At 42.0% G+C, this 25,775-nt stretch overlaps 1 protein-coding gene across 1 annotated transcript in view; it reads left to right on the top strand.

The window, feature by feature from the left end:
- Positions 1-9,729: 9,729 nt before the first annotated feature.
- Positions 9,730-25,775, top strand: part of LOC120916413 — a 60,090-nt gene continuing 44,044 nt past the window's right edge. The window contains exons 1-2 of the mRNA XM_040327373.1: positions 9,730-9,991; positions 17,243-17,368. Of these exons, the coding sequence (XP_040183307.1) occupies positions 9,940-9,991; positions 17,243-17,368 (178 nt within the window). The 5' untranslated portion in view covers positions 9,730-9,939. The remainder of the gene's footprint in view (positions 9,992-17,242; positions 17,369-25,775) is intronic.

Genomic DNA, 25,775 nt, shown 5'->3' with positions numbered 1-25,775 from the left:
TCCAAAAGATATGTTTGGCGTAAATGTGTTTTTCTTCTGCTGGAACAGGGGCCTTATTCAAGGTAGAGGGAATTATGAACGGTTCCAAATACCTGTAAATATTGGCACAAAGCCTTCAGGCTTCTGCTAGAAAGCTCAACATGAAGGTTAACTTCATCTTTCAACGACCCAAAGCATACATCCAAATCAACAAAGGAAAGGCTCCACCAGAAGAAGATTAAAGATTTTGAAATGGCCCAGCCAGAGCCCAGACCTGAAAATCTGTGGGGTGATGTGAGGAGCGCTGTGCAAAGGAGATGCCCTTGCAATCTGACAAATTTGGAGTGTTTTTGCAAAGAATAGTGGGCAAATATTGCCAAGTCAAGATGTGCAATGCTGATAGACTCAAGCCCAATAAGACTGAGTGCTGTAATAAAATCAAATGGTCCTTCAACAAAGTATTTTTTTTTTTTACTTCCCTGCACCTAAAAGATTTCAGTTTGTTGTTCAACTGAGTTGTACAGTTAATAGGTTGCATTAAAGGTGGAAAAAGTTCTGAAATTATTTATCTTTGTCTCATTTTCTTACATCACAGAAACCTGACATTTCAACATGGGTGTGTAGACTTTTTATATCCACTATATACACACACACATACACATATTATATATGTGTATATATATATAAAGGGGGTAGATTCACAGACAAGATACGACGGCATATCTCCAGATACGCCGTCGTATCTCTAAGTCCGGCCAGTCGTATCTATGCGCCTGATTCATAGAATAAGTTACGCATAGATTTCTATTAGATCCGACCTGCGTAAGTCTCTTACGCCGTCGGATCGTAACTGCATTTTTCCGCTGACCGCTAGGGGCGTGTATGCTGATTTACGCGTCGAAATATGTAAATCAGCAAGATACGCGAATTCACAAACGTACGCCCGGCCGACGCAGTACATTTATGCTGTTTACATTAGGCTTTTCCCGGCGTATAGTTGCCCCTGCTATATGGTGGCGTAAGTGCGGCGTACCAATGTTAAGTATGGCCATCGTTCCCGCGTTGAATTTGGAATTTTTTACGTCGTTTGCGTAATTCGTCTGTGAATGGGGCTGGACGTCATTTACGTTCAGGTCGAACAGGAACAGGGGAACAGCCAACGTTTCGCACAAAATCAGTGCTTATTCATGGCTGATGAAGCCATAGCCATGAATAAGCACTGATTTTGTGCGAAATGTTGGCTGTTCCCCTGTTCCTGTTGTTTTGATCTGGTGATGTATCTGCTGTTCATTTAATAAAAGACAACCTGTACGGTTTTTGGAGTGCGGCCATCCATCCTTCATCTATCTTTTATGCTGGACTTTGACTAGGCCACTCTAAAACCTTTTTTTTTTTTTTTTTAGTTTTTTGAGCCATTCAGAGGTGGACTTGCTGGTTTGATTTTGGGGCCATTGGCCTGCTGGATAACCCAAGTGCGCTTGAGCTTAAAGCCATAAACTGATGGCCGGACATTCTCTTTAAGGATTTTCTGGTAGAGCGCAGTATCCATAGTTCTGTCAACTATGGCAAGTAGTCCAAGTCCTGAAGCTGGAAAGTAAAGCAGCCCCAGACCATCACAATACCACCACCATGTTTGGCTGTAGGTATGATGTTCTTTTTATGACATGCTGTGTTAGTTTTACAATAGATGTAACGGGAGGAACGTCTTCCAAAAAGTTCAACTTTTGTCTCATTAGTCCACAGAATATTTCCTCAAAAGTCTTGGGGATAATCAATATTTTTTTTGGAAAATGTGAGACAAGCCTTTGTGTTCTTTTTGGCCAGCAGTGGCTTTTGACTTGGAACTCTCCCATGGATGGCATCTTGCCCAGTCTCTTTCTTATTGTTGAATCATGATGAACACTGACCTTAACTGAGGCAAGTGAGGCTTGCAGTTATTTAGATGTTGTTCTGGGTTCTTTTATGACATCCTGGATGAGTCGTCGTTGTTCTCTTTGAGTAATTGTTGTAGGCTAACCACTCCTGGTTCACCACTGTGCCAAGTTTTCTCCATTTGTGGATAATGGCTCTCAACGCGGTTCGCTGGAGTCCCAAAGCCTTGCAAATGGCTTTGAGGCCCTTTCCAGACTGATACATGTCAATTACTTTATTTCTCATCTCATGTGTTGCTTTTTGAGATCTTTTAGTATACTTCACCAGTGTGACACCCTTGGCCTAAGACATACACCCCAGGAGGGGCTTTCTCAGCTAAGCACACCCTCCTGCCTGCATACCTGAGCTAAGGGCAAATGGATTCTTGGAAGTAAATGCTACGTGAATCATCTGCCCTTACTCAAGATGGCCGCTTCTAGAAATGCTAGGGGGCTGTTTTAAAAAGTAATTTTTCAACAAAATAAAGCATGGAGACGTGGATGGATGGGTGGCTGGGTTTGCTTTGAATATTAAAAATGAAGGAAATAATGTTTTCAGTTTGTGGTGTTCAAATACAATTTAGTTCCACTTTAAGGAGTTTATTTATAAATGCTTTCTATGATTCACACAACGTTCACCCAGGATGTTTTTACAATTAAATCCTGCTACACGAGGGTGAGGCTTGGTTGCCTCCCCGTGCATACTTAAGGTGACGGTTCAGTGCGTCGCCCTTGCCCTTTGAAAACGTCACGTGTGACATAACATGTCAGGGCGGAGCTACGCACTGTCATGACCCCGGAAGCACAAGCGTTCGTTGTTTTTTGTATTTTATTGCCGGCAAATACTTTTTAAAATTTTTATGTACATTTTGTAACTTTTTTGAATAAACCACATATAGCTAGATTCAGAGAGAGTTAGGCCGGCGTATCAGTAGATACGCCGACCTAACTCAGAATCTGCGCCGGCCTATGTTTAAGTGTATTCTCAAACAGAGATACGCTTAAACATATCTAAGATACGACGGCTTGCGCCGTCCTATCTTAGGTTGCAATATTTCTGCTGGCCGCTAGGTGGTGCTTCCATTGTGGTCGGCGTAGAATATGCAAATCACTAGATACGCCTATTCACGAACGTACGCCCGGCTGCCGCAGTACATTTACGCCGTTTACGTAAGATATAGGCCGCCTAAAGTTAAAGCTGGGCCCTAGGTGGTGTAGCCAATGTTAAAGTATGGCCGCCGTTCCCACGTCGAAATTCGAAATTTTTACGTCGTTTGCGTAAGTTGTCCGTTAATAGGGATTTACGTCGTTTACGTCCACGTCGAAATCAATAGGCCCGTGCGGCGTACTTAGCCGCAATGCACACTGGGAAATGTAGGCGCCCGGCGCATGCGCAGTTGAAAAAAAACGTCAAAAACGTCAGGTCAAGCATTAACATAAAACACGCCCCCTTAGACAAATTTGAATTAGGCGCCCTTGAGCCCGCCCGCTTTAGGCTACGCCGCCGTAACTTAGCAGGCGTGAATATATCTTCTTTACAATAAAAAAAAAGTGTAAATCATGGCTGAAAGTTATGTGAATGTTGTGTAAAACTGTTATAAATAGACCCTTAAGTGCTCTAAATGATTTTTTTCTTAACAATTATTTAAATATATTTTTACTCTGTTGTTATGATGCTAAAAAAGTGTATGTGTCAATGCATTAGGTAATTTCTTTAAAAAATGTGTTTCTAATTGTAAGTGGAGGGATTTATTTAAGTATCCTTTTGCTTCCCTCTATATTATAGTGTTTTCCTTGCATTAGGGTTCCCATAGAAGCACACAAATAGAACAAATGGTTTTCACATCTTTTTATCACAATGGTAACAAATGACGACATGTGCGATATCCTCCCAGCTGAGGCACAAAGTCAATAAAGGTAGAGAGGCTTCGTCTGCAGCATAAAATGTAGACGAGATTCTCTGCCCTATAAACAAATTTATTTGCCATTGTTAACAAACAGAAATTGTGAATTGTTGAGCAGTTTATAGTTGTGTTTTAATATCAGTATAAAGTTATGGTAGGTAAGGTAAGTTAATTTTCAGTACGGTATATGATGTGGCAGTGTGTAGCTTATCAGAAGAGGTAGCAAAAAATGAACAATGCCTTAAAGTATACCTTAGCTTAGAAACAAAGGCCCAGATTCTCAGAGATCGGCATATCTTTGTGCGGGTGTAACGTATCCTATTTACGCTATGCCTCCGCAACTTAGACGGGCAAGTGCAGTATTCTCAAAGCACTTGCTCCGTAAGTTGCGGCGGCGTAGCGTAAATAGGCTGGCGTAAGCCCACCTAATTCAAATTTGGAAGATGTGGGCGTGTGTTATGTAAATGTTATGTGACCCCACGTAAATTACGCTTTTTACGAACGGTGCATGCGCCGTCCGTGGACATATCCCAGTGTGCATTGCTCCAAAGTACGCCGCAAGGACCTATTGGTTTTGACGTGAACGTAAATGACGTCCAGCCCCATTCGCGAACGACTTACGCAAACGACGTAAAATTTAAAAAATTTGACGCGGGAACGAAGTCCATACTTAACATTGTTACGCCGCATGTACGCCTCATATAGCAGGGGTAACTTTACGCCTGGAAAAGCCTAACATAAATGGCGTATCTGTACTGCGTCGGCCGGGCGTACGTTCGTGAATTCGCGTATCTAGCTGATTTACATATTTCTAGGCGTAAATCAGCGTACACGCCCCTAGCGGCCAGCATAAATATGCAGTTAAGATCCGACGGCGTAAGAGACTTACGCCGGTCGGATCTAATAGAAATCTATGCGTAACTGATTCTAAGAATCAGGCGCATAGATACGACGGCTCAGACTCAGAGATACGACGGCGTATCTGGAGATACACCGTCGTATCTCCTTTGAGGCCAAAGGCTCCTCTGGGCCAAAATGGCCAAAAGACATGTGCTTTACCCAAAAAACACTTTATTTGAATAAAAGAGTGTCAATAACATACTCACAAATTGTAGAAGGCAAAAACACATGTAATATACAGGTCTCAACTGTGAAAAGGGCCAGGATATGGATGCAATACACCAAGACGCAGACCGCACTCAGACATACAAGCTGACGTGCCCTCTTCTTTAGTGCTTATTGGGTAATGCACTAGGCCTTTGCACTCTTTTTGTTTTTATTTCACATTGCTTCAGATGGATTCCCCAATCTGAAGAGGACTGCATTGGCAGAGAATTTTCGGTCATGCCAGCATAACTATGAAGAGTCATTTATACTGAGACATGTCTTGGTTCCAGTCATGCCTTAGCTCTTTGGTGTAATTTCTGTGGGTTTATAACTTGTATACTTTGTATACTTGTCTAAATGGGTGGCTACTAAGGATTGACCTGAAGGTTTTAAGGGTTGAAGGATACTGAATGGAACGTGGAAGAGAATTCCAGAGAATGAGAACTATTGTGGAGGAAAGGAGAAGTTCAGAGGAGGTTACATTTGTTGTAGTATCTGCAGATGATTATGGAAATTTATGGGTAGAGATCAAGGATGGATACAAGATGTAGGCAAAAGGTGATGGTTACTTAGGAAATGTGAAGAATAAATGAGTGGTGGCTTGAATACCAAAATTACCTTGAAACATCTCAAGATTCTACTAATAATCCCTCAGAGAGGCAGAGCGAACACGCCTACATGTTGCTGTCACTGGTGGGGCCTCTGGAGTCATCAGAGACTGAGAGTGGTCTAAGCCAGGCTCCCTTTTTTTTTTTTTTTTTTCCTCTTTTCCATCCCCACATCTTGAATATCCAAGAAAATCATTAAAAATATAAATACAACTCACTGTACTTGTATTCTATCTCCTCTTTTTGTGATTTGTATAAATAAAGAATTAAAAACAATTACTGGTGGCCTTGTAGAGTATAGTTAGAGAGGTGGGCAAGCTGGAGGTCCTAATAGCAGCTAAACAGCAAATGTGACCTGTGTTTCTTGCATAAAATATAAATAAGCTGTGCTGAGTATGGATTAAGAAGGGCTATAGACAGGGCCGGATTCCAGACAAGGCCAACAAGGCCAGGCCTCAGGGCGGCAGTGGGTGCAGGGGCGGCACTGCGGCTGAGAGGACAGGACACTTTCACTTTCATATCGGGAGTTCCCCCCGTCATGCGGATGGTGGGAGGAGAAAAAACAGAGGGAAGAGGAGGTGAGATTGTTCTTGGCAGCAGCAACCCCCCTCCTGGTTCTCAATGTCAGCAACACACACCCCCCCCCCCCGCTTCTCAGTGTCCTGCCAAAAAAGTCCCCCGGCGGATAATGGCCCCCCTGTACTGCGCAGGCGGGGGAGGCATTGAAGGACCTGGCCTTGGGGCGGCAAAGGGAGTAAATCCAGGCCTGGCTATAGACCGCCTGAGTGTCCAATTCACTCATATAGGTTTCTGAAGAGAGAATGTTCTTTTAGCATACAAAAATCAGAACAATCCATATGAGAATCTTCAACAAATTCATACACGGTGACATATGACGGAGACACCAAAGAAAAGATGCAAGGGTAAGATAGGAAATTTCCTCCACCTTTGAATACACTGCCTCTTACCAGCTGGATAGATCTCTTGTTAGGAAGATCAAAACCGCCTGTGGCTTATTCCCCCAGCCCCGGGTCTCTGTGCTTAGCAGCAAGTTTCCCAGACTATTCTTTGCTAGATGTTCCCAGTATGTAAAACCGCAGTCACTTAGTCCCCAATTGCCGTAGATATAAATAGCGTGTCAAAAGATAGTCGAGCCAGCCGGCTCTCGATAGCTGCCCGTAGCTTCTGAGACTTTGCGATAACGCAGTGATGTCAGCATGCCGCTCCTCCATCATCGCTTCTCCCGGGCTCTTGGCAGCAGCGGCGCGGCTCTCCCTTCCCCTGCTCTCCAGTCTCCAAAAGCGACGGCTCTGGCTTCCATTTCATCCTTCTCCGCGGCCAATCCAGAGTCTTCTCTTTTCGTCCAATCAGAAAATGGATCTCAGACATGCTTCTGATTAGCTGAATAATATATCGCTGATGTAACACCTGGGTGGCCTCATAGTGCAATGCTCTGCTCTCACACATCATCATTATGGAGGTCATTGGGGTCGACCCCCAGGAAGCATTATACACAATAGGGATCTACAAGTCGAGCCAATCCTAGCAGGACCCTCGGAGACAGGTGAAAACACACAGATCCTCATATAGAACCTTCTATTCAATGCTGTTACCTTACAGCGATAAGGAGAGAGGCTTGAGCGCACAGAGGTGTCATCTACTGGAAAGAAAAGGTACCAGTCACTTTATTTACCATTATGAACTAAGAGAGGCACTTATCACATTGCACTTTCATTTCTCAGACTCTAAAGCCGTGTACACAAGATCGGTTTGTCTGATGAAAACAGACCGATGGACTGTTTTCATCGGACAAACCGATCCTGTGTGGGCCCCATTGGTCTTTTTTCTATCGGTGTTAGAACATGTTTTACATTTTTCCTATGGATAAAAAAACAATAGAAAAATACAATCTTCTGTGTGGAACTCCATCAGAGAAAAATCTACACATGCTCAGAATCAAGTCGACGCATGCTCAGAAGCATTGAACTTCATTTTTTCCGGCTCGTCGTTGTGTTTTACGTCACCGCATTTTGGCACGGTCGGAATTTAGTCTGATAGTGTGTATGCAAGACTGATGAAAGTCAGCTTCATCAGATATCATTTAGTGTCTGTTGTTTTGGACTTGTCATTATATTATACATTTTTATTCAATTTGCACTATATCTTGATCTAATACACTGGTCTCCAAACTCCGGCCCAGGGGACAAATGTGGGCCTTTGCTTGCTTTTATCTGGCCCATGAGGCATTATTCCCCCCACTGACACCAACAAATGGACACTGCCATTTCTTCCATTGACACCAATGATGGGACACTGTTCCTCCCATTGACACCAATGATGGGACACCGTTCCTCCCATTGACACCAATGATGGGACACTGTTGCTCCCATTGACACCAATGATGGGACACTTTTCCTCCCATTGACACCAATGATGGGACACTGATCCTCCTATTGACACCAATGATGGGGTGTTATTCCTCCAATTGAAACAAATGATGGGACAGTGTTCCTCCCACCGACACCAACGATGGGGCGTTATTCCTCCCACCGACAAAGGGGTGGTCTTCCCCCCACCGACACCAACGATGGGGCGTTCTTCCTCCAACCGACACCAATGAGGAGGCGTTATTCCTCCCACCGACAATGGGGCGGTCTTCCTACCACCGACACCAACGATAGGGCGTTTTTCCTCCCACCGACACCAACGATGGGGCGTTATTCCTCCCCCAAACATTAACGATTGGGGCATTATTCCTCCCACCGATCTCAATGATGGGGTGTTTTTTCTCCCACTGACACCAACAATGGGGCGTTATTCCTCCCACCGGCGCCAATGACGGGGTGTTATTGCTCCTACCGACACCAATGACGGGGCGTTATTCCTCCAACCGACACCAATGATAGAGGTTATTCCTCCCACCGACACCAAATGTTTCTCCCCCCCTAATACCAAAGATGGGGCATTGTTTATGCCCACTGCGTAGAAAGTTTGGAGACCCCTGATCTAATACCACATTAATTGCTGTACTGTTATGAAGTTGTCAGGTTGTAGTTTATGCACAACTAACACGTACCCTTTGGCACTACTTAAAGGGGTTGCAAAGGTACAAAAAGTGTCAGGACGCCCACTAACACACAGCTCCTTTCTCTATCTGCAAAGTAGAGAGTGTCCTGACCCTTCTGCTCGCTCCCTCCCCCCTAAAGAGGCTTTCTCCACACCAGGAAGAAAGCCTCGCATTACTGTGTGTAGTTACAGACAGAAGAACAGGAAGTGAGGATTTCTCAGAAGAAATAAGGACATTTAAAAGCAAAATGGAAGGATGAGGTAAGTGAAGGAGGACTGCACTAAGGTAAAGGAAGCTATTTAGGGAAAAAAAATTACCTTTACAATCCCTTTAAGGTGTGAACTTATTACAGGCATACCCCACGTTTAAGTACACAATTGGGTTTATTTACTAAAGATGGAAAGCACAAAATCAGGATCACTTCTGCATAGAAACCAATGAGCTTCTAACCCCAGCTTGTTCAATTAAGTCTGGTAATAAAACCTAGAAGCTCATTGGTTTCTGTGCTGAAGTGAGCCTGGTTTTACACTTTCCGGCTTTAGTAAATAAACCTCATTGTGTAGTTAAAAGTGGGGTGTGTCTGTATTATTGTTTGTTCATTTGCTCACTTATTGAGAATTATTTTTGTACTGTACATTTGTGAGAAGCACTTTTGGATATATTACATTTCTTTTTACAATCTTTGTACACTATTTATGCTGTATTACACCTTTATTGCATCATTATCTGACAGTGCAGCACCATCATTGCACTAAATATTATACTGTAGGTAAAGACACAAAAATGGAAACCATGAATTCAGGTGTGCAGACTCAGCTAATAAATGGCAAATTTATTAGAAACACAAGATTTGCATGGCTTTTGGTGAATGCATTGTTGTCTAACTTCTGTGTAGCCAGAAATACGTTTATGACAATATGGTCTTTGACTCTTATCTGGTTTAATTTTGTGTGCCATCATTTTGCATATTGAAGTGCTAGATGACAGCTGGAACAACTCGGTAATGCAATCAAAATTTGCCAGTCTACCCTAAAGGACAGAAAAGAAATTCAAAAGGTGAGCTGCATACTGTACTGAAAACAAAAGAAGTGACTGCTGATAAGGGGTTTTCATTAGTTAATGTTTCATTAACCATAACACGCACTTAATTTCTAGGCTGCCAACCTCCACATCTGCCTATGGACTTATCAAGGGATGGGGCCACGTAGGTTTTGTTCACACTCCCTCACCCTGATAGGCATATCAAATTTGGTTATAAATTATTAATCCATTTTAAGGAAGTTCTGTACCTGGGCAGTATAAATCTAAGATCTTGGATTGCAGACAGTTATTTGTAAGTGGGAAATCTGGAGCCTACAGTAACCATGAGAAGCTTTGTAGGAACTCTTCTTGTCACGATAACATGCATTGTTTCAGGTAAGAATACTTCATTATTTTATAGGATGTGGCACATACAATTACATTGCTCCCTTATAACATTTGTATATCTATCGGTGGTGTAACTATAACTTGGCATATCATGAAAATTTAAAAAAAATAAAATAACTTGGCATATTAAAATTGTAAAATAAAACATCTGTTCTATTTAAGTTTTCACTTTTTTCCTCTTTGATTTAATAGTTTTTGGCTCAAAAAATAGGGTATTTTGCCAGAATAAAAAAAAATTGTTAAGCTTTGGTCTTGTATTTGCCTTTAGAATAAGGTGTGGGTGATCTTAAGGTTAAGGTTTAAGTTTAAGTGTTGGGTTCAGGGTGATGGTTATAATTAATCAAATTGTGGGGTATGTTTAAAATGAGGTTAGGATTGAGGGCTAGGTTAGATTTATTAGTTATGGTTACGAGTTTGGATCTATGTTTATGTTAGGTCAAAGGAAGAGTAAGGCCTCGTACACACGATAGGTTAAACAGAGGACATTGGTCTAATGGACCGTTTTCATCGGTCAAAACTGATCGTGTGTGGGCCCCATAGGTTATTTAACCATCGGTTAAAAAAAAGCCAACTTGCTTTAAATTTAACCAATGGATTCCTAACCGATGGGAAAAAAACGATCGTTAGCAGGCACAACCATCGGTTCAAAATCCATGCATGCTCAGAATCAAGTCGACACATGCTTGGAAGCATTGAACTTCATTTTTTTCGGCACGTCGTTGTGTTTTACGTCACCGCGTTCTGACACGATCGTTTTTTAAACCGATGGTGTGTAGGCGCGACTGACCATCAGTCAGCTTCATCGGTTAACCGATGAAAACGGTCCATCGGTCCGTTCTCATCGGATGGACTGATCGTGTGTACGCGGCATAAGATTTCAGGGGTATGTTGAGGTTAAGGTTTACATTTAAGATATCCATTTCAGGGTTATAGTTCAGGATAATGGTAGCTTTCGTATTTCTTCCTTTATTTTTCCATTTCAGTTGTGTTTTATTTTTTCCTAGTATAATCAATTATCTTTTTCTGAACTTATTTTGTCTGTCTTTTGAGTTTAGTGTTTTTAGTGCCGGGTTTTTTGCATCCGATTTTGCGTAAAATTATTAACCCTGTTGTATTGAATTGTATTGTAACTGTAATGTCTGCTCCTGTGTTGTAAAGTGCCGTGTAAACTGTTGGCGCTATATAAATCCTGTATAATAATATTAATATTATTTTGCATTTTCATTTTCATGCACTACTTATTCATAATTACACTTGATATGTTTTTAGAATTACATAAATATGACATAAAATAATAATAAACCAAAGTTTTGCTGTGTTTAAACACAGAAAATAAAGTATCTTATCTATAAAAATTATATTAATACATTTATAAAAATACGTGGTCATCTAGAGGTCTACTAACAGTGGAGGATCTTAAGATGGGCCCAGCCATAAAAACATTTTGATCCCTACAAATCAAATATGCAATCACTACCCAAGACTACTACAAGTACCTACAGATCCAACATTTCCTAAAAAATAATAGAAACACGACCTCAGCAATAATTTGTTGCATTGCCCAGTTTTACAAGGTGACTACCAACAAAATAAATGGAATATCTCTATTCTACACCATGCTTAACCAAAAATACACCTTTATTAAATTCACTCCCTTCCAACAATGGGAACAGGATTTTGGGGTGATTTACTAATCTTTTGCTTGGCAAAAGACCCTCTCTATAACCTATGCAGCAACCAAAAGTGCTAACCTTTGGGAACTAACCCAGAAATTGAATTTGAGGTGGTACTTAACACCTCACCGCATATCTAAATTCTCACTACACTCATCTTCTGAATGCTGGAGGAAATGTGGAAGAGAAGGCTTACTAGTCCACATATTATGGATGTGCTCTTCCCTTTCCTTATTTTGGTCTGGCATTTCAAAACGTATCTTTTAAGTGTTAGGGATTAACGTGTCCCATTGTCTCCAGGATTGGCACTATGCTCGCTAGGAATAGAACTTATCTCTTGTCAGCTGAGGACCGTACTAGTTCAGATTTTACTAGCGACTCGACTGACACTTGTCAGACACTGGAAAGATCATAAAGATCATAAAGATCCTACAGTGGGTCACCCAAACCATTAAAACCCACGCCACCCAGGAACCACTGTTTGCCTCAGCCAATGGCAAAAACCAAAGAGCATCTAAAGCATGGGATCCATGGCAAAACTGGTATATTAGATCTAAACCCACATTACCCCTTTTTAGACCTCATGTACACTGCTGCTGGTAAATTTAGGACGTTTAGAACAGTTGGGCATTTTTTTTCAGCTGCCCCTGAACTCTCCTCTATGTTATCTTATGAGTACATGTACACAGGGTCGTTTATAGTTGTTTCTAGGCAGTTGAGATTAGAAGCATATTTTGGAAAGCAAAAAAATGGGTTCAGATGGATGTTCAGAGGCATTTGAAACGCCAAACACCTGTAAAAGCTTGTAAACGCTGCTAAACGCAGTAACTCGCATTTAGCAGCTTTTCGTTTACAGTTGTTTTTCATTTTACAAACACTTTTAGACGCAAACACGGCTAAATGCGGCTAAATGCGGCATGTAACCGTGCGTTTTTAGATACCAGTTTCTAGCTGCAAGTTAAATCGTTCAGGAGAGGTTGAACACTGTCCGGTGTACATGAAGCCTTAAGGAATTCTGTGATGACAGACTGTTGGCCTAACATCCGACTAATTGTTGTCCAACTTTCCGCCGACAAATGTTGGATGGCAGGCTAATACATTTTCCAGTCTGTTGTCAGAATTTATTATCGTGTGTATACAAGTCTGTCACACAAAAAGTATGAAAAGTCGAAAGTACAAACACGCATGCTCAGAATCAATGGTCACCAAACACAACATTAGCAGAAGATGCCCAAAGGGTGGCCCTCAAGAGCTGAAATTTCACATAGTACATCACTACGTTCATGTTTGTTGGCCGACAATTGTGTGTCGTTTGTATGCAAGACAAGTTCATGGCCAACGCCCTTCTGACAAAAGTCTGACGCTTTGTCTGCGGAAAATCTGATCGTGTGTACAAGGCTTTAGACCAGTGAAGGCTAACCTTTGCACCCCAGATGTTTTGGAACTTCATTTCCCATGATACTCAACTACACTGCAGAGTGCATGAGCATCATGGGAAATGGAGTTCCAAAACATCTGGGGTGCCAAGGTTCGCCATCAGTGTTTTAGACTCTACCCAAATATTTGGGATACAACATATCAAGATATCAACTTCTTCCATATAAACCATTGCCAATTATTACAGATTGTGACCTACCCACTCATTTACTGTTAACCTTTTCTTTCATACATACCAACTAGGTTAGTTTGCTATATGTTAATTTTGTAAATTTTATTCTACTTTAGATTTTGAAACTACATTGTAATGTGCATTGCAACCCTATACTGTGCCTTGAAAGAACTATTTATCAAGTCACCCTCTGAGCACATTGTTTCTTTTTCTGTTGATACTATGCTTTGAAATAAATACATTTAAAAAAATAAATAAATTATGTTAAAGTGGAGGTTCACCCAAAAAATCAATTTTTAACATTACTTTCAGCCGAGTTGTCCTAATGACAATCGGCTGTTTTTTTTCCCCGTACATACCTTATTTTCACCGCCGCTTCCGGGGGAGGTCTTCTGCGGGACAGGGCGTTCCTATCTGATTGACAGGCTTCCATCCGTCGCATACTACGTGTCACGAGTTGCTGAAAGAAGCCGAACGTCAGTGCGCAGGCGCCGTATAGAGCCGCACCGACGTTCGGCTTCTTTCGGCAACTTGTGACGCGCAGTATACGACGGTCGGAAGCCTGTCAATCAGATAGGAACGCCCAGTCCCGGAGAAGACATACCCGGAAGCGGCGGTGAAATAAGGTATGTACGGAAAAAAAAAAAAAACAACAGTCGATTGTCATTAGGACAACTCGGCTGAATGTAATGTTAAGAATTTATTTTTGGGTGAACCCCCGCTTTAAGACATTTATGTAAGCAAACAGAAGTCTGTTTATTCAGCATATAGCAAAAATGTTGCTCCTCTTATATAAACCTCTACTATAAATGACTCATTTTCAATTTCATTGCATTTATTACTAATAAAAAATTAAACCTAAGGATTATTTTCATACTATGCTGTACATAATATTAGTTGTTTTTGTTTTAAATATAATATTAGTTGCTTTTATTTTAAATATTTAACGATTATTATAAAAAAAAAAAAACTTTATTAAAATATTTAATTTATGTCAACACGCGTTACTAAGACAATATGCACAAAATTTAAAAGCGCTTTAAAAAAACTTCACGTCTACATTTTATTTTATTGCATTTATTACTAGTGCAATCAAACCTAAGGATTATTTGCATACAATAAATAATATTAGTAGTTTTGTTTTTGTTTTAAATATAATATTAGTTCATTTTGTTTTAAATATTTAACAATTATAATAAAAATAATAACTTTATTAAAATATATCATTTATGGGAACAAACGTAACTAAGACAACTTACACACAATTTAATAGCATGTTGTAAAAAAAAAAGTCTAAAGAATCACTGTATATTTTGTTTCTCTTATTTTTAGCAGTGGTAGTAATTGTAGCAATTAAAATAATTTACACAATGCTATCGCTATTATTTGATATTGCTGTTGGTCTGGCGCCTTGTCACCAGACCTTTGTTCTATCTAAGATATCTACGAATGTCATTATTACTATGGAAAAATGACCTTGAATTAAAAATAACCTTAAGAAAATAAAACAGCACATATATATATATATATATATATATATATATATATATATATATATATATATATATATATATATAATGTTAACTGTGATTTTTTTTCTATTTTATTCATCTTTCCTTTATCTCTTTTTTCTTTTATTTTTTCTTTGGGGGGGGGGGGGGGGCAGTATAATTGATAAGCTATTGATAAGACAATTTAGTATCCAGTTCTTTCCTGCAATGTTCATTTGTGCCTTTTATGTAAACGATGGAATATAAGACTCTACAATGCTGAATAGAAAGTTGAAGTTAATAATAAAATAAAAACAAATTTGATTATAAAAAAAAAAAACTGTGATTGGTGTTTTATCTCACCACAATTTTTTAATTTAAAATGGTAACATCACAGCAATGATAAAATCACTTGGTTTTGATATTTTAAAATAGCAATTTTCCACTCAAAACCTTAGTTCTCATTTACCTATTTTATTGATTGAAATTCTTTGTTTATTTATTACCATCTCAAATTACCCCTTTTCTTGTATTTCTCAAAAAAACACCTTTCCGGACATTCTCAAAATTCTAGCTGCCTTGCTGTTATTCTGACCCTCTGGATTTATTACATAAAATAATATGCATACAGAAAATGCATCTGATCTGCAGGATTAAGCATTTGGTAAATTGCAGGATTTTTTTTCCTATCATTGGAAATGTTAAACTAGGTATGGTTATGAGAACACAATATACAATGCTTCTGGAAATTATTCACAGCGCTTCACTTTTTCCAAAATCTGTTATGTTACAGCCTTATTCCAAAATAGATTAAATGTATTATTTTCCTAAAAATTCTACAAATAATACCCCATAATGACAACGTGAAAAAAGTTTGTTTGAAATCTTTGCAAATTTATAAAAAAATAAAAAAATCCCATGTACATAAGTATTCACAGCCTTTGCTCAACACTTTGTTGAAGCACCTTTGGCACCAATTACAGCCTCATGTCTTTTTGAGTATGATGCTACAAGCTCGGCACACCTATTTTTGGTCAGTTTCTCCCATTCTTCTTTGCAGGATTTCTCAAGCTCCATCAGGTTGGATGGGGAGCGTCAGTACACAGCCATTTTCAGATCTCTTCAGGAATGTTCAATCGGGTTCATGTCTGGGCTCTGACTGGGCCACTCAAGAAATTCACAGAGTTGTCCCGTAGCCACTTCTTTGTTATCTTGGCTGTGTGCTTAGGGTCGGTTGTTCTGTTGGAAGATGAACCTTCACCCCAGTCTGAGGTCCAGAGCACTCTGGAGCAGGTTTTAATTGAGGATGTCTCTGTACATTGTCACATTCGTCTTTCCCTTGATCCTGACTAGTCTCCCAGTTCCTGCCACTGAAAAACATCCCCACAGCATGATGCTGCCATCACCATGCTTCACTGTAGGGATGGCATTGGCCAGATGATGAGCGGTGCCTGGTTTCCTCCAGACATGACGCTTGCCATTCAGGCCAAAAAGATCAATCTTTGTTTCATCAGACCAGAGAATTTTGTTTCCTATGGTCTGAGAGTCAGGTGTGTTTTGCAAACTCCAGGTGAGCTGTCATGTGCCTTTTACTGAGGAGTGCCTTCCGTCTGGCCACTCTACAAACAGGCCTATATGGTGGAGTGCTGCAGAGATGGTTGTTTTTCTGAAAGGTTCTCCTCTCTCCACAGGGAAATGCTGAAGCTCTGTCAGAGTTACCATCAGGTTTTCAGCCAGCTCCCTGACTAAGGCCCTTCTCCCACGATCGATCGGTTCAGCCCACTCTACTAAAAGTCCTGGTGGTTCCAAACTTCTTCTATTTACGTATGATGGAGGCCACTGTGCTCATTTGGACCTTCAATGCTGCATAACATTTTCTGTACCCTTCTCTAGATCTGTGCCTCCATACAATCCTGTCTCGGAGGTCTACAGACAATTCCTTGGACTTCATGGCTTGGTTTGTGCTCTGACATGCACTGTTAACTGTGAGACCCTATATAGACAGGTGTGTGCCTTTCCAAATAATGTCCAGACAACTGAATTTACCACAGGTGAACTCCAAACAAGTTGTAGAAACATCTCAAGGATGATCAGTGGAAACAGGATGCACCTGAGCTAAATTTTGAGTGTTATGGCAAAGGCTGTGAATACTTATGTGTACATGGGATTTCTTTTTCGTTTTTTAATTTTGAATACATTTGCAAAGATTTCAAACAAACTTCTTTCACATTGTCATCATGGGGTATTGTTTGTAGAACTTTGAGGAAAATAATTAATACATTTTGGATTAAGGCTGCAAATGAAGCAAATTAAGTACTTTCTAGATGCACTGTACTGTATAATAATTGTATCTTTTGTGAAAAAGAATTACTAGATAATGAATTACAAATTATCCTTTGCTACACAATAATATAGTTTTAAATGATTTTACAGAGACTTATAACGTTTCCTGTTTATTGCATTACAGTTTATTCATTATCATGCATTCATTGTGAAAACTCAACTGGAATTATGTGCCCCGAACACTCTGAAACAAAGGATTGTCCTAACTCTGAATATAAATGTGGCACTTCCTACTTGGCAGAATTGAGAGGTAATATTTGAATTACTGTATTTTCCACTCCATAAGACGCACCTGATCATAAGACGGACCTAGGTTTTAGAGGAGGAAAACAAGAAAAACGATATTCTGAACAAAATGGTGTACTAAAATGGGTGTTATAGTCCTCAAGGGAGTGATTGGCAGTTTGTTTACAGTATGTACAGCTCACATACACAGAAGCACTCTGATACACGACCCATACAGAAGCCTGGCAAATAAAATGTACCTTAGCCAGTGGTCAGTACGTTAGCCGGTGGTCAATACGTTAGCCAGTGGTCAGTACAATAGCCAGTGGTCAATAAGTTAGCCAGAGGTCAGTACAATAGCCAGTGGTCAATACGTTAGCCAGTGGACAGTACGTTATCCAGTGGTCAATACTATAGCCAGTGGTCAGTACAATAGCCAGTGCTCAATACGTTAGCCCAGGGGTGCCCAACCAGTGGCCCGGGGGCCACATGTGGCCCGCGGAGCCCTCTGATGTGGCCCGCGACCTCCTGCTCAGGAATGGTGGGTTGGCAAGCCCAGATCGTGGGTTGCTGACCCTCCATCCCAGAGCATCAGAGTGATGAATGAATCCTGGGGTAGAGGAAGCAAGGGACTGCAGAACAGAGCTTTATAAGCCGATGCTTCCTATATAGTGCCAGCTCCAGTCACAGGCGGAGTGTTACAAAATGCGCTCTGCCTGGGACAGCAACAGCCAGTGATACCTGAATGGAAGACTGTTATTAAAGGTAAGTTTATTACTAAAATCACAGTGTATATATGGGCATCTTTCAAACTGATTTACAGGCTCAGCGCAGATCACCCGCGGTTGACCTGCACTGAGCCAAAGACTTCTGTTATTACCAGCGGGTTTGGTGCACCACACCTGCAGGATTTAATAGAAGTCTATGGCAAAGTGCAGCTAACCCGCATGAAAGCCATAGGCGTGCACTGCGCTCTACCTTCAATATCAATGTATCAGTCACAAAACAGCCTTAGGCCCCTTTGATACGATCAGTTCAACCCAATCAGGCCCTTCGTTCACCTCTATGGAGCATCACTTGTAAACGGGCTTGTGGCCATTTATACCCACCTACCTCTAATCCAATCTGCTAAAAAAACAAAACAGAAGGGGGATCCGTCCCCCTTCTATCTGGGAAGTTCAGATCGGAGGGCCCATAGAGTAGAGGGGGCTATGTCGGTGTCTGCTCTGCATATGCAGAGTGGACACGGACCTGTCATCCGCCCGCTCCACTCATTGTGGCCCTCGACCGTTACGGAAGTCGCTTAAGTGGCCCTCGCTCTTCAAAAGGTTGGGCACCTTTGCGTTAGCCAGTGGACAGTACGTTAGCCAGTGGTCAATACTATAGCCAGTGGTCAGTACGTTAGCCAGTGGTCAGTACAATAGCCAGTGATCAATACAATAACCAGTGGACAGTATGTTAGCCAGCGGACAGTACGTTAGCAAGTGGTCAGTACAATAGCCAGTGGTCAGTTCGTTAGCCAGTGGACAGTACATTAGCCAGTGGACAGTGCGTTAGCCAGTGGACAGTGCGTTAGCCAGTGGTCAATACGTTAGTCAGTGGTCAATACGTTAGCCAGTGGTCAGTACAATAGCCAGTGGTCAATACGTTGGCCAGTGGACAGTACGTTAGTCAGTGGACAGTACGTTAGCAAGTGGTCAGTACAATAGCCAGTGGTCAGTACGTTAGCCAGTGGACAGTACGTTAGCCAGTGGTCAATATGTTGGCCAGTGGACAGTACGTTAGCCAGTGGACAGTACGTTAGCAAGTGGTCAGTACAATAGCCAGTGGTCAGTACGTTAGCCAGTGGACAGTACGTTAGCCAGTGGACAGTACGTTAGCAAGTGGTCAGTACAATAGCCAGTGGTCAGTATGTTAGCCAGTGGGCAGTATGTTAGCCAGTGGTCAATTCGTTAGCCAGTGGTCAGTACAATAGCCAGTGGTCAGTACGTTAGCCAGTGGTCAGTACATTAGCCAGTGGACAGTACGTTAGCCAGTGGTCAATATGTTGGCCAGTGATCAGTACATTAGCCAGTGGTCAATATGTTAGCCAGTAATCAGTACATTGGCCGGTGGTCAGTACGTTAGCCAGTGGTCAATACGTTAGACACTGGTCAGTACAATAGCCAGTGGTCAGTACGTTAGCCAGTGGTCAATATGTTAGCCAGTGGTCAGTACATTAGCCAGTGGTCAGTATATTAGGCCTCCAAAGCAACCGGCCACACCTCCAAAGTACCCCCCCTTAACCCAGGTCAACCATAAAGAGAAAAATTTTAAATAATGAACCTTGATGTACAGATTGCAATGATGAGTTTGCTCTGAAAGGGTTCGGCTTCCTCGTGTGATGCAGTGAAGTCAGTCCAGTCCAGGTACTTGCTCCACCAGCACTTGCTCCTCCCAAAGTGTCACGTGCACCGAGCACTTGGGTCATTCTCATTCACTAAAAGGCTGGCCTGGCACTGCTGCACGGCTGACTTGGACTCCTCCTCTCTTCTGCCACAGAGGAGCCGACCGACTGGCCCGGTATTCTAACACATCGGTGGCGACAGGGGGGGGGGACGACTGGTGAATACTCGCTCCATAAGACGCACAGACATTTTCCCCGTTCATCTTATGGAGCAAAAGTTACGATAATTATTAAAAGTCATATATAATTTATTAAAGTAGTTAAGGTAGAATTTTTTTTTTTACCTTAACCCCTTGGCGCCAGCTGTACGCAAATATGCGGCCTTTCAGCGCCTGGTCTTTATCACAGAGGGGCCGCATATTTGCGTAAATTGCTGCCTAAGCAAATGTGCTAAGAGCACACGCGCTGCAAACTCCTAGCACAGTTGCCGTCGTGATCTGGAGTTTTCGGACCACATGACCGCCGTGACAGCCAATCATGGTGGTGACGTCATATTTAGCTACTCCCCACCTCCCAGCGTCACAAATGTCTTAAAGGGCTGGTAGTCTTTGGCGCCAAGAGGTTAATTTATATAACAAATAAATGTGTTGCAGTCTCTTTAATCTCTTAATTATAAAACAAAAATCATGTGTGAATAACAATCAGAAATTGACAAAAAGGAAATAGGAAATAACACCTACAGTTTAATAAAAAACTCACAAACATATTTATAAATCGGTGGTTTAAAGTCCATAATCAAAACTTACGACATGTTTAGAAAATAGTCCTCCAGGTGCTCCTCTACCATCACATCAAATTGCTTATCCATACAAGTAGATGAGTAACCAATCACTGCTACCTGAATGCCCCTGAGACAAAAATACGTTGGGCTGAATGTAGAGGTGACATCATCGCACACGCCTTGAAAGTTGGCGTGTTTTACTATGTGCGGCACTGCTGTTTAAGCATATGTGAATGCTCACTTTTTAATTTTAATAAAACCATTTCTACTTTTAACTGCTACAATATTGGCATCTCCTTTTGTATTTACAGTAGTACCTTGGATTACAAGCATAATCCGTTCCAGAAGATTGCTTGTGATCCAAAGTGCTTGTATATCAAAGCGAGTTTCCCCATAGGAATCAATGGACCACAGTGACTGCTGGTTTATGCAGTACTGTATGTGGCCAGAGGTATGGGGGTGCTGGTGCATGCAGTACTGTTTGTGGCCAGAGGTGTGGGGGTGCTGGTGCATGCAGTACTGTATGTGCCCAGAGGTGTGGGGGTGCTGGTGTATGCAGTACTGCATATGGCCAGACTTGCAGGGGGCGCCAGAGACACTAGAAGACACTCGGAGGCATTTGAGTGTCTCTGAGCGTAAACCGTGTTACTCGCCATCCGAGTGTCGACACTGTGTTTGTGAGTGCTATTCATGAATCTATCCATTAACCATATATGGGGTGGCATGGATAGAGGGGTTGGCGCTCGTGCGCCCTTAATGGACAGGCCGCCCCTGGATTGATTAATGTCAGGTCTTTCTCACTATCACTTTTTCACGGACCGTTTTTTTTTTTTGCACACGTTTTTTTTATGGATATTGGTCACAGATTATATCACGTGTGCTTGGGCACTATGGATTGACTTACTAAAGGCAAATAGGTTGTGGACGTTGCAAAGTGCAGTTGCTCCACAGCTTAGTAAATGAGGTAAAGCTTCACATTACAAAGAATATCCAATCACGTGCAAAAAAAACAAAAAAAAACAGCATTTTTGCTTGCACGTGATTGGATGATGGAAGCCAGCAGAGCTTCTACTCATTTACTAAGATCTGCAGCAACTGCTCTTGCAGAATGGCACATTTGTGTTACATATTAGCACTGTACACAAAACATAAAGCCAAGGTACAATGAATGATGGTGCAGCTCAGTCCCTAAACAAGAGACCTCTCCACCACAGAAATTACCCATGGCACTGTAAAGAAGTTGCACCGAAAAAAACTAACCAGTAAAAAAAATTATTCACGAACATTATTAAAATAATATTAAATTCCATGACATATATCAAAACCTTGGAAGAAGAAGAATCAAAGAAAATTGGACTTTGTAGGCACACCCATAGAATTTTGATAAAAAGAATATATTTTAATTGAATAATGTTAAAAACAGCATGTACATACAGAGGTTAAAAACATATTAATTATAAACCCAAACATAGGCACTCATACCACCGCGAATGTCAAAATCGATATAACTACAGTTATTCAGAAATAAATGTTAAATATTCCAAAATTGAATACGACTGGGTGGTTGAGGCTTGATATAGGGTCGTTCATAGAAAACGCTATATATATATATATATATGTATATATATATATATATATATATATATATATATATATATATATATATATATATATATATATAGTGGAATATAAAACGCTATATATATATATATATATATATATATATATATATATATATATATATACAGAGCTTTTTTTCTCAGAAAATAGGTGCAGGAACTCAACCACGACCCCGTTCATATTTCACAAACAGTAGAAGGGTCTTAAAGGGGCATTAAATACCAGGATTGCATTCCATACATAGTGCAGAATTCAGGGGGTTACACACAGAGTGCAAAGCTGTCACTTGTAAACACAGAAACCAGACTTCTGTGTTTACAAGTGATTGTGGTGAGCAGGCACCAAAGGGTCTGAGCCAGAGGTGGTGGAACTGAGTTCCCCCAAGTTCCCCCTGAAAAAAAGCCCTGTATATATATATATAGTGGAACCTCGGATTATGAGCATAATCCGTTCCAGGAGAATGCTCGTAATCCAAAAAAGCGAGTTTCCTCATTGAAGTCAACGGAAACGAAAATAATTTGTGGCATGCAATACCGCATGCGGCCAGAGGCGGGGGGCGCCGGAGAGCCTCGGAAATGGGCAAAAAGGCCCAAGGACACCTCCGCAAACCTCAGAAAGACTTTGGGTCTGATCCTCAAAAGGGATACGCCGGCGTATCTACTGATACGCCGTCGTATCCCTGTTTCTATCTATGGAACTGAGCCACAGAATCAGTTTCCCATAGATAGGCAGAAGATCCGACATGTGTAAGGGACTTACACTGTCGGATCTTAGGATGCAGTACCGCAGCCGCCGCTGGGGGCATTTCTCGTCGGAATGCCGATTCGGGTATGCAAATTAGCACTTACGGAGATCCACGAAGCTTTTACGCTTCGTTTTTTCTCCGTAAGTATTAGTTTGCCGTCGCAATATTAGGGCTGCTTTTACAAGGCCTAAACTGTTTAGACCTTGTAAAAGTAGACCCTTCTATCCCGCGTCGCTGTCTTTTCTATTTTATTTTATTTTTTTCCCGCCGCAACTCGTTTTTTTTTTTTACGCCCGTCGTGATTCTCAAAACCTGGCGCAACGTAAAACCGCGCAAAGCACGTCGGGAAAATGACGTCGTGAGCATGCGCAGTATGTCCGGCACTGGCGCGCGCCTAATTTAAATGGGACTCGCCCCATTAAATTAGGAACGCCTTGCGCCGGCCGGATTTAAGTTACACCGCAGAAAATTTCTAGGTAAGTGCTTTGTGGATCGGGCACTTAGGTAGAAATTTTCCGGCGGTGTAACTTAACCTCCTGGGCGGTGTTCCCGAGTCTGACTCGGGGTGAGATTTTTGGGCTAGGATCGGTAACCCCGAGTCAGACTCGGGCTCGCCTCGCTGAATCCACAGGCACTTTTTACTTACCTTGTCCCTGGATGCCACCGCGCTGTGTGAGCGAGCGGGACCTCGCTCGATTCACACAGCGTCCTCCTGTGCCGCCGATCTCCGTTCCCTGCGACGTTACGACGCACGGGGACGGAGAACGGCGCCAAATTTAAAAAAGTAAACAAACACATTACATACAGTATACTGTAATCTTATAGATTACAGTACTGTATGTAAAAAAAACACACCCCCCTTGTTCCTAGTGGTCTGTCCTGTGTCCTGCATGTCATTTTATATAATAAAAACCTTTTTTTCTCCCTGCAAACTGTAGATTGTCCATAGCAACCAAAAGTGTCCCTTTATGTCAAAAATAGTTTTAGATCAGCTAAAAAACAGCGATAATAAATTATAATCACTTGCAGAATTGTGCGATAGCGATTTGTGGGGAAATTTGTCATAAAAAAAAAAAAAATAATGACAACGACAATTCTGCAACTGAGCAAATTTCAGTGATTTTGATTTGATTACATTATTGAATAATTTTTATTATAATTATATTATTATTTGTTATAATTATTTATAGTTATTTATTATATTATAATTTATAATTTTGTTTTTAAAAAAATGTCATACCCGGGATGCCTATTAGAATCTTGTTTGGTCAGATTTAAGTGAGTTATTTCTAAAAATTACAGGCCTACAATATAAAACGCCAAATTTCCTTGCAAATAACATGTTTTTTCTGAAAGAATCATACCGCCAGGGAGGTTAAATCCGAATATTTAAGTTACACCCGCTGGCTGTGGATCAGGCCCTCTGTTCCTGAGATTTGCCAAAAGTCAGCCGAACTATCCTCTGGCCTTTTCGTGCATTTCCGAACGGCGCCGATCGGCTCCGCTCAGCTCCGGCACCCCCCCACCTCAGGCCAAATGCTGCACACACCACGTTGACCTGAATCGTGCTCGTTTTGCGAGACAACACTCTCAAACCGATTTACGATTTTTAAAAATATAGGGCCAAATTCTCAAAAAAGCTGCCTAACTTAACTTTCAGCAGTTAAGTTACACTGACTTAAAATCTCTACCTAAGTGCCCGATCGTCAAAGCACTTAGCTAGAAATTTCAGGCCGTGTAACTTAAGTGCCTCCGTCGTAAGGCGGTCCTCCTCTCCTGGGGGCGTTTAAAATTTAAATGAGGCGCGCTCCCGCGCCGGCCGTACTGCGCATGCGTGTGACGTCATTTTCCCGACGTGCAGCGCGCGAACGTAATTAACGCCGGGCGGCTTTAAAGAATTTCGACGGGACACTAAAGTTGCGACGGGTGAAAAAAAAAAGACGCGCCGGGAAAACAAATCATTTTAAAAAAAAATTACAGCGTCGCTCAGCATGCATTCCTGAGAGGGAGAACTCCATGCCAATTTTCAAAGAAAAAAACGGCATGGGTTCCCCCCCCCAGGAGCATACCAGGCCCTTAGGTCTGGTATGGGTTGTAAGGAGACCCCCCCACGCCGAAAAATCGACGTAGGGGGTCCCCCTACAATCCATACCAGACCCGTATCCAAAGCACGCTACCCGGCCGGTCAGGAAGGGAGTGGGGACGAGCGAGCGCCCCCCCCCCTCCTGAGCCGTGCCAGGCCGCATGCCCTCAACATGGGGGGGTTGGGTGCTCTGGGGCAGGGGGGCGCACTGCGGGCCCCCCCACCCCAGAGCACCCTGTCCCCATGTTGATGAGGACAGGACCTCTTCCCGACAACCCTTGCCGTTGGTTGTCGGGGTCTGCGGGCGGGGGCTTATCGGAATCTGGGAGTCCCCTTTAATAAGGGGGCCCCCAGATACCGGCCCCCCACCCTAAGTGAATGGATATGGGGTACATCGTACCCCTATCCATTCACCTGGAGGCAAAAAGTTAAAGTTAGTAAACACACAACACAAGGGTTTTTAAAATAATTTATTATTCTGCTCCGGATGCCCCCCCTGTCTTCTTTATTAGCTCTATTACCAGGGGGGGCTTCTTCTTCCACTCTCCGGGGGTCTTCTTCCACTCTCCGGGGGGGGGGGGGTTTCTTCTTCCGCTCTCCGGGGGGCTTCTCCGCTCTCCGGGGGTCTTCTTCCATCTTCTCCCCTCTTCCGCTCTTGACTCTGCGAACCCCGGTTCTTCTGCAGATGTCCGGTGCCTTCTTCTTCAGCGCTGGCTGCCTGCTATGTTTGTGTGTTAGCTCAATTACGAGCAGGCAGCCGGCGCGGTCTTCTGTGACGTCAGGTTCTTCTTCTCCCCTCTTCCGATGTTGCCTCGTC

This window comes from Rana temporaria, chromosome 10, assembly GCF_905171775.1.
Source record: "Rana temporaria chromosome 10, aRanTem1.1, whole genome shotgun sequence".
Classification (NCBI taxonomy): Eukaryota; Metazoa; Chordata; class Amphibia; order Anura; family Ranidae; genus Rana; species Rana temporaria.
This window is presented reverse-complemented; position numbering and strand designations above follow the sequence as displayed.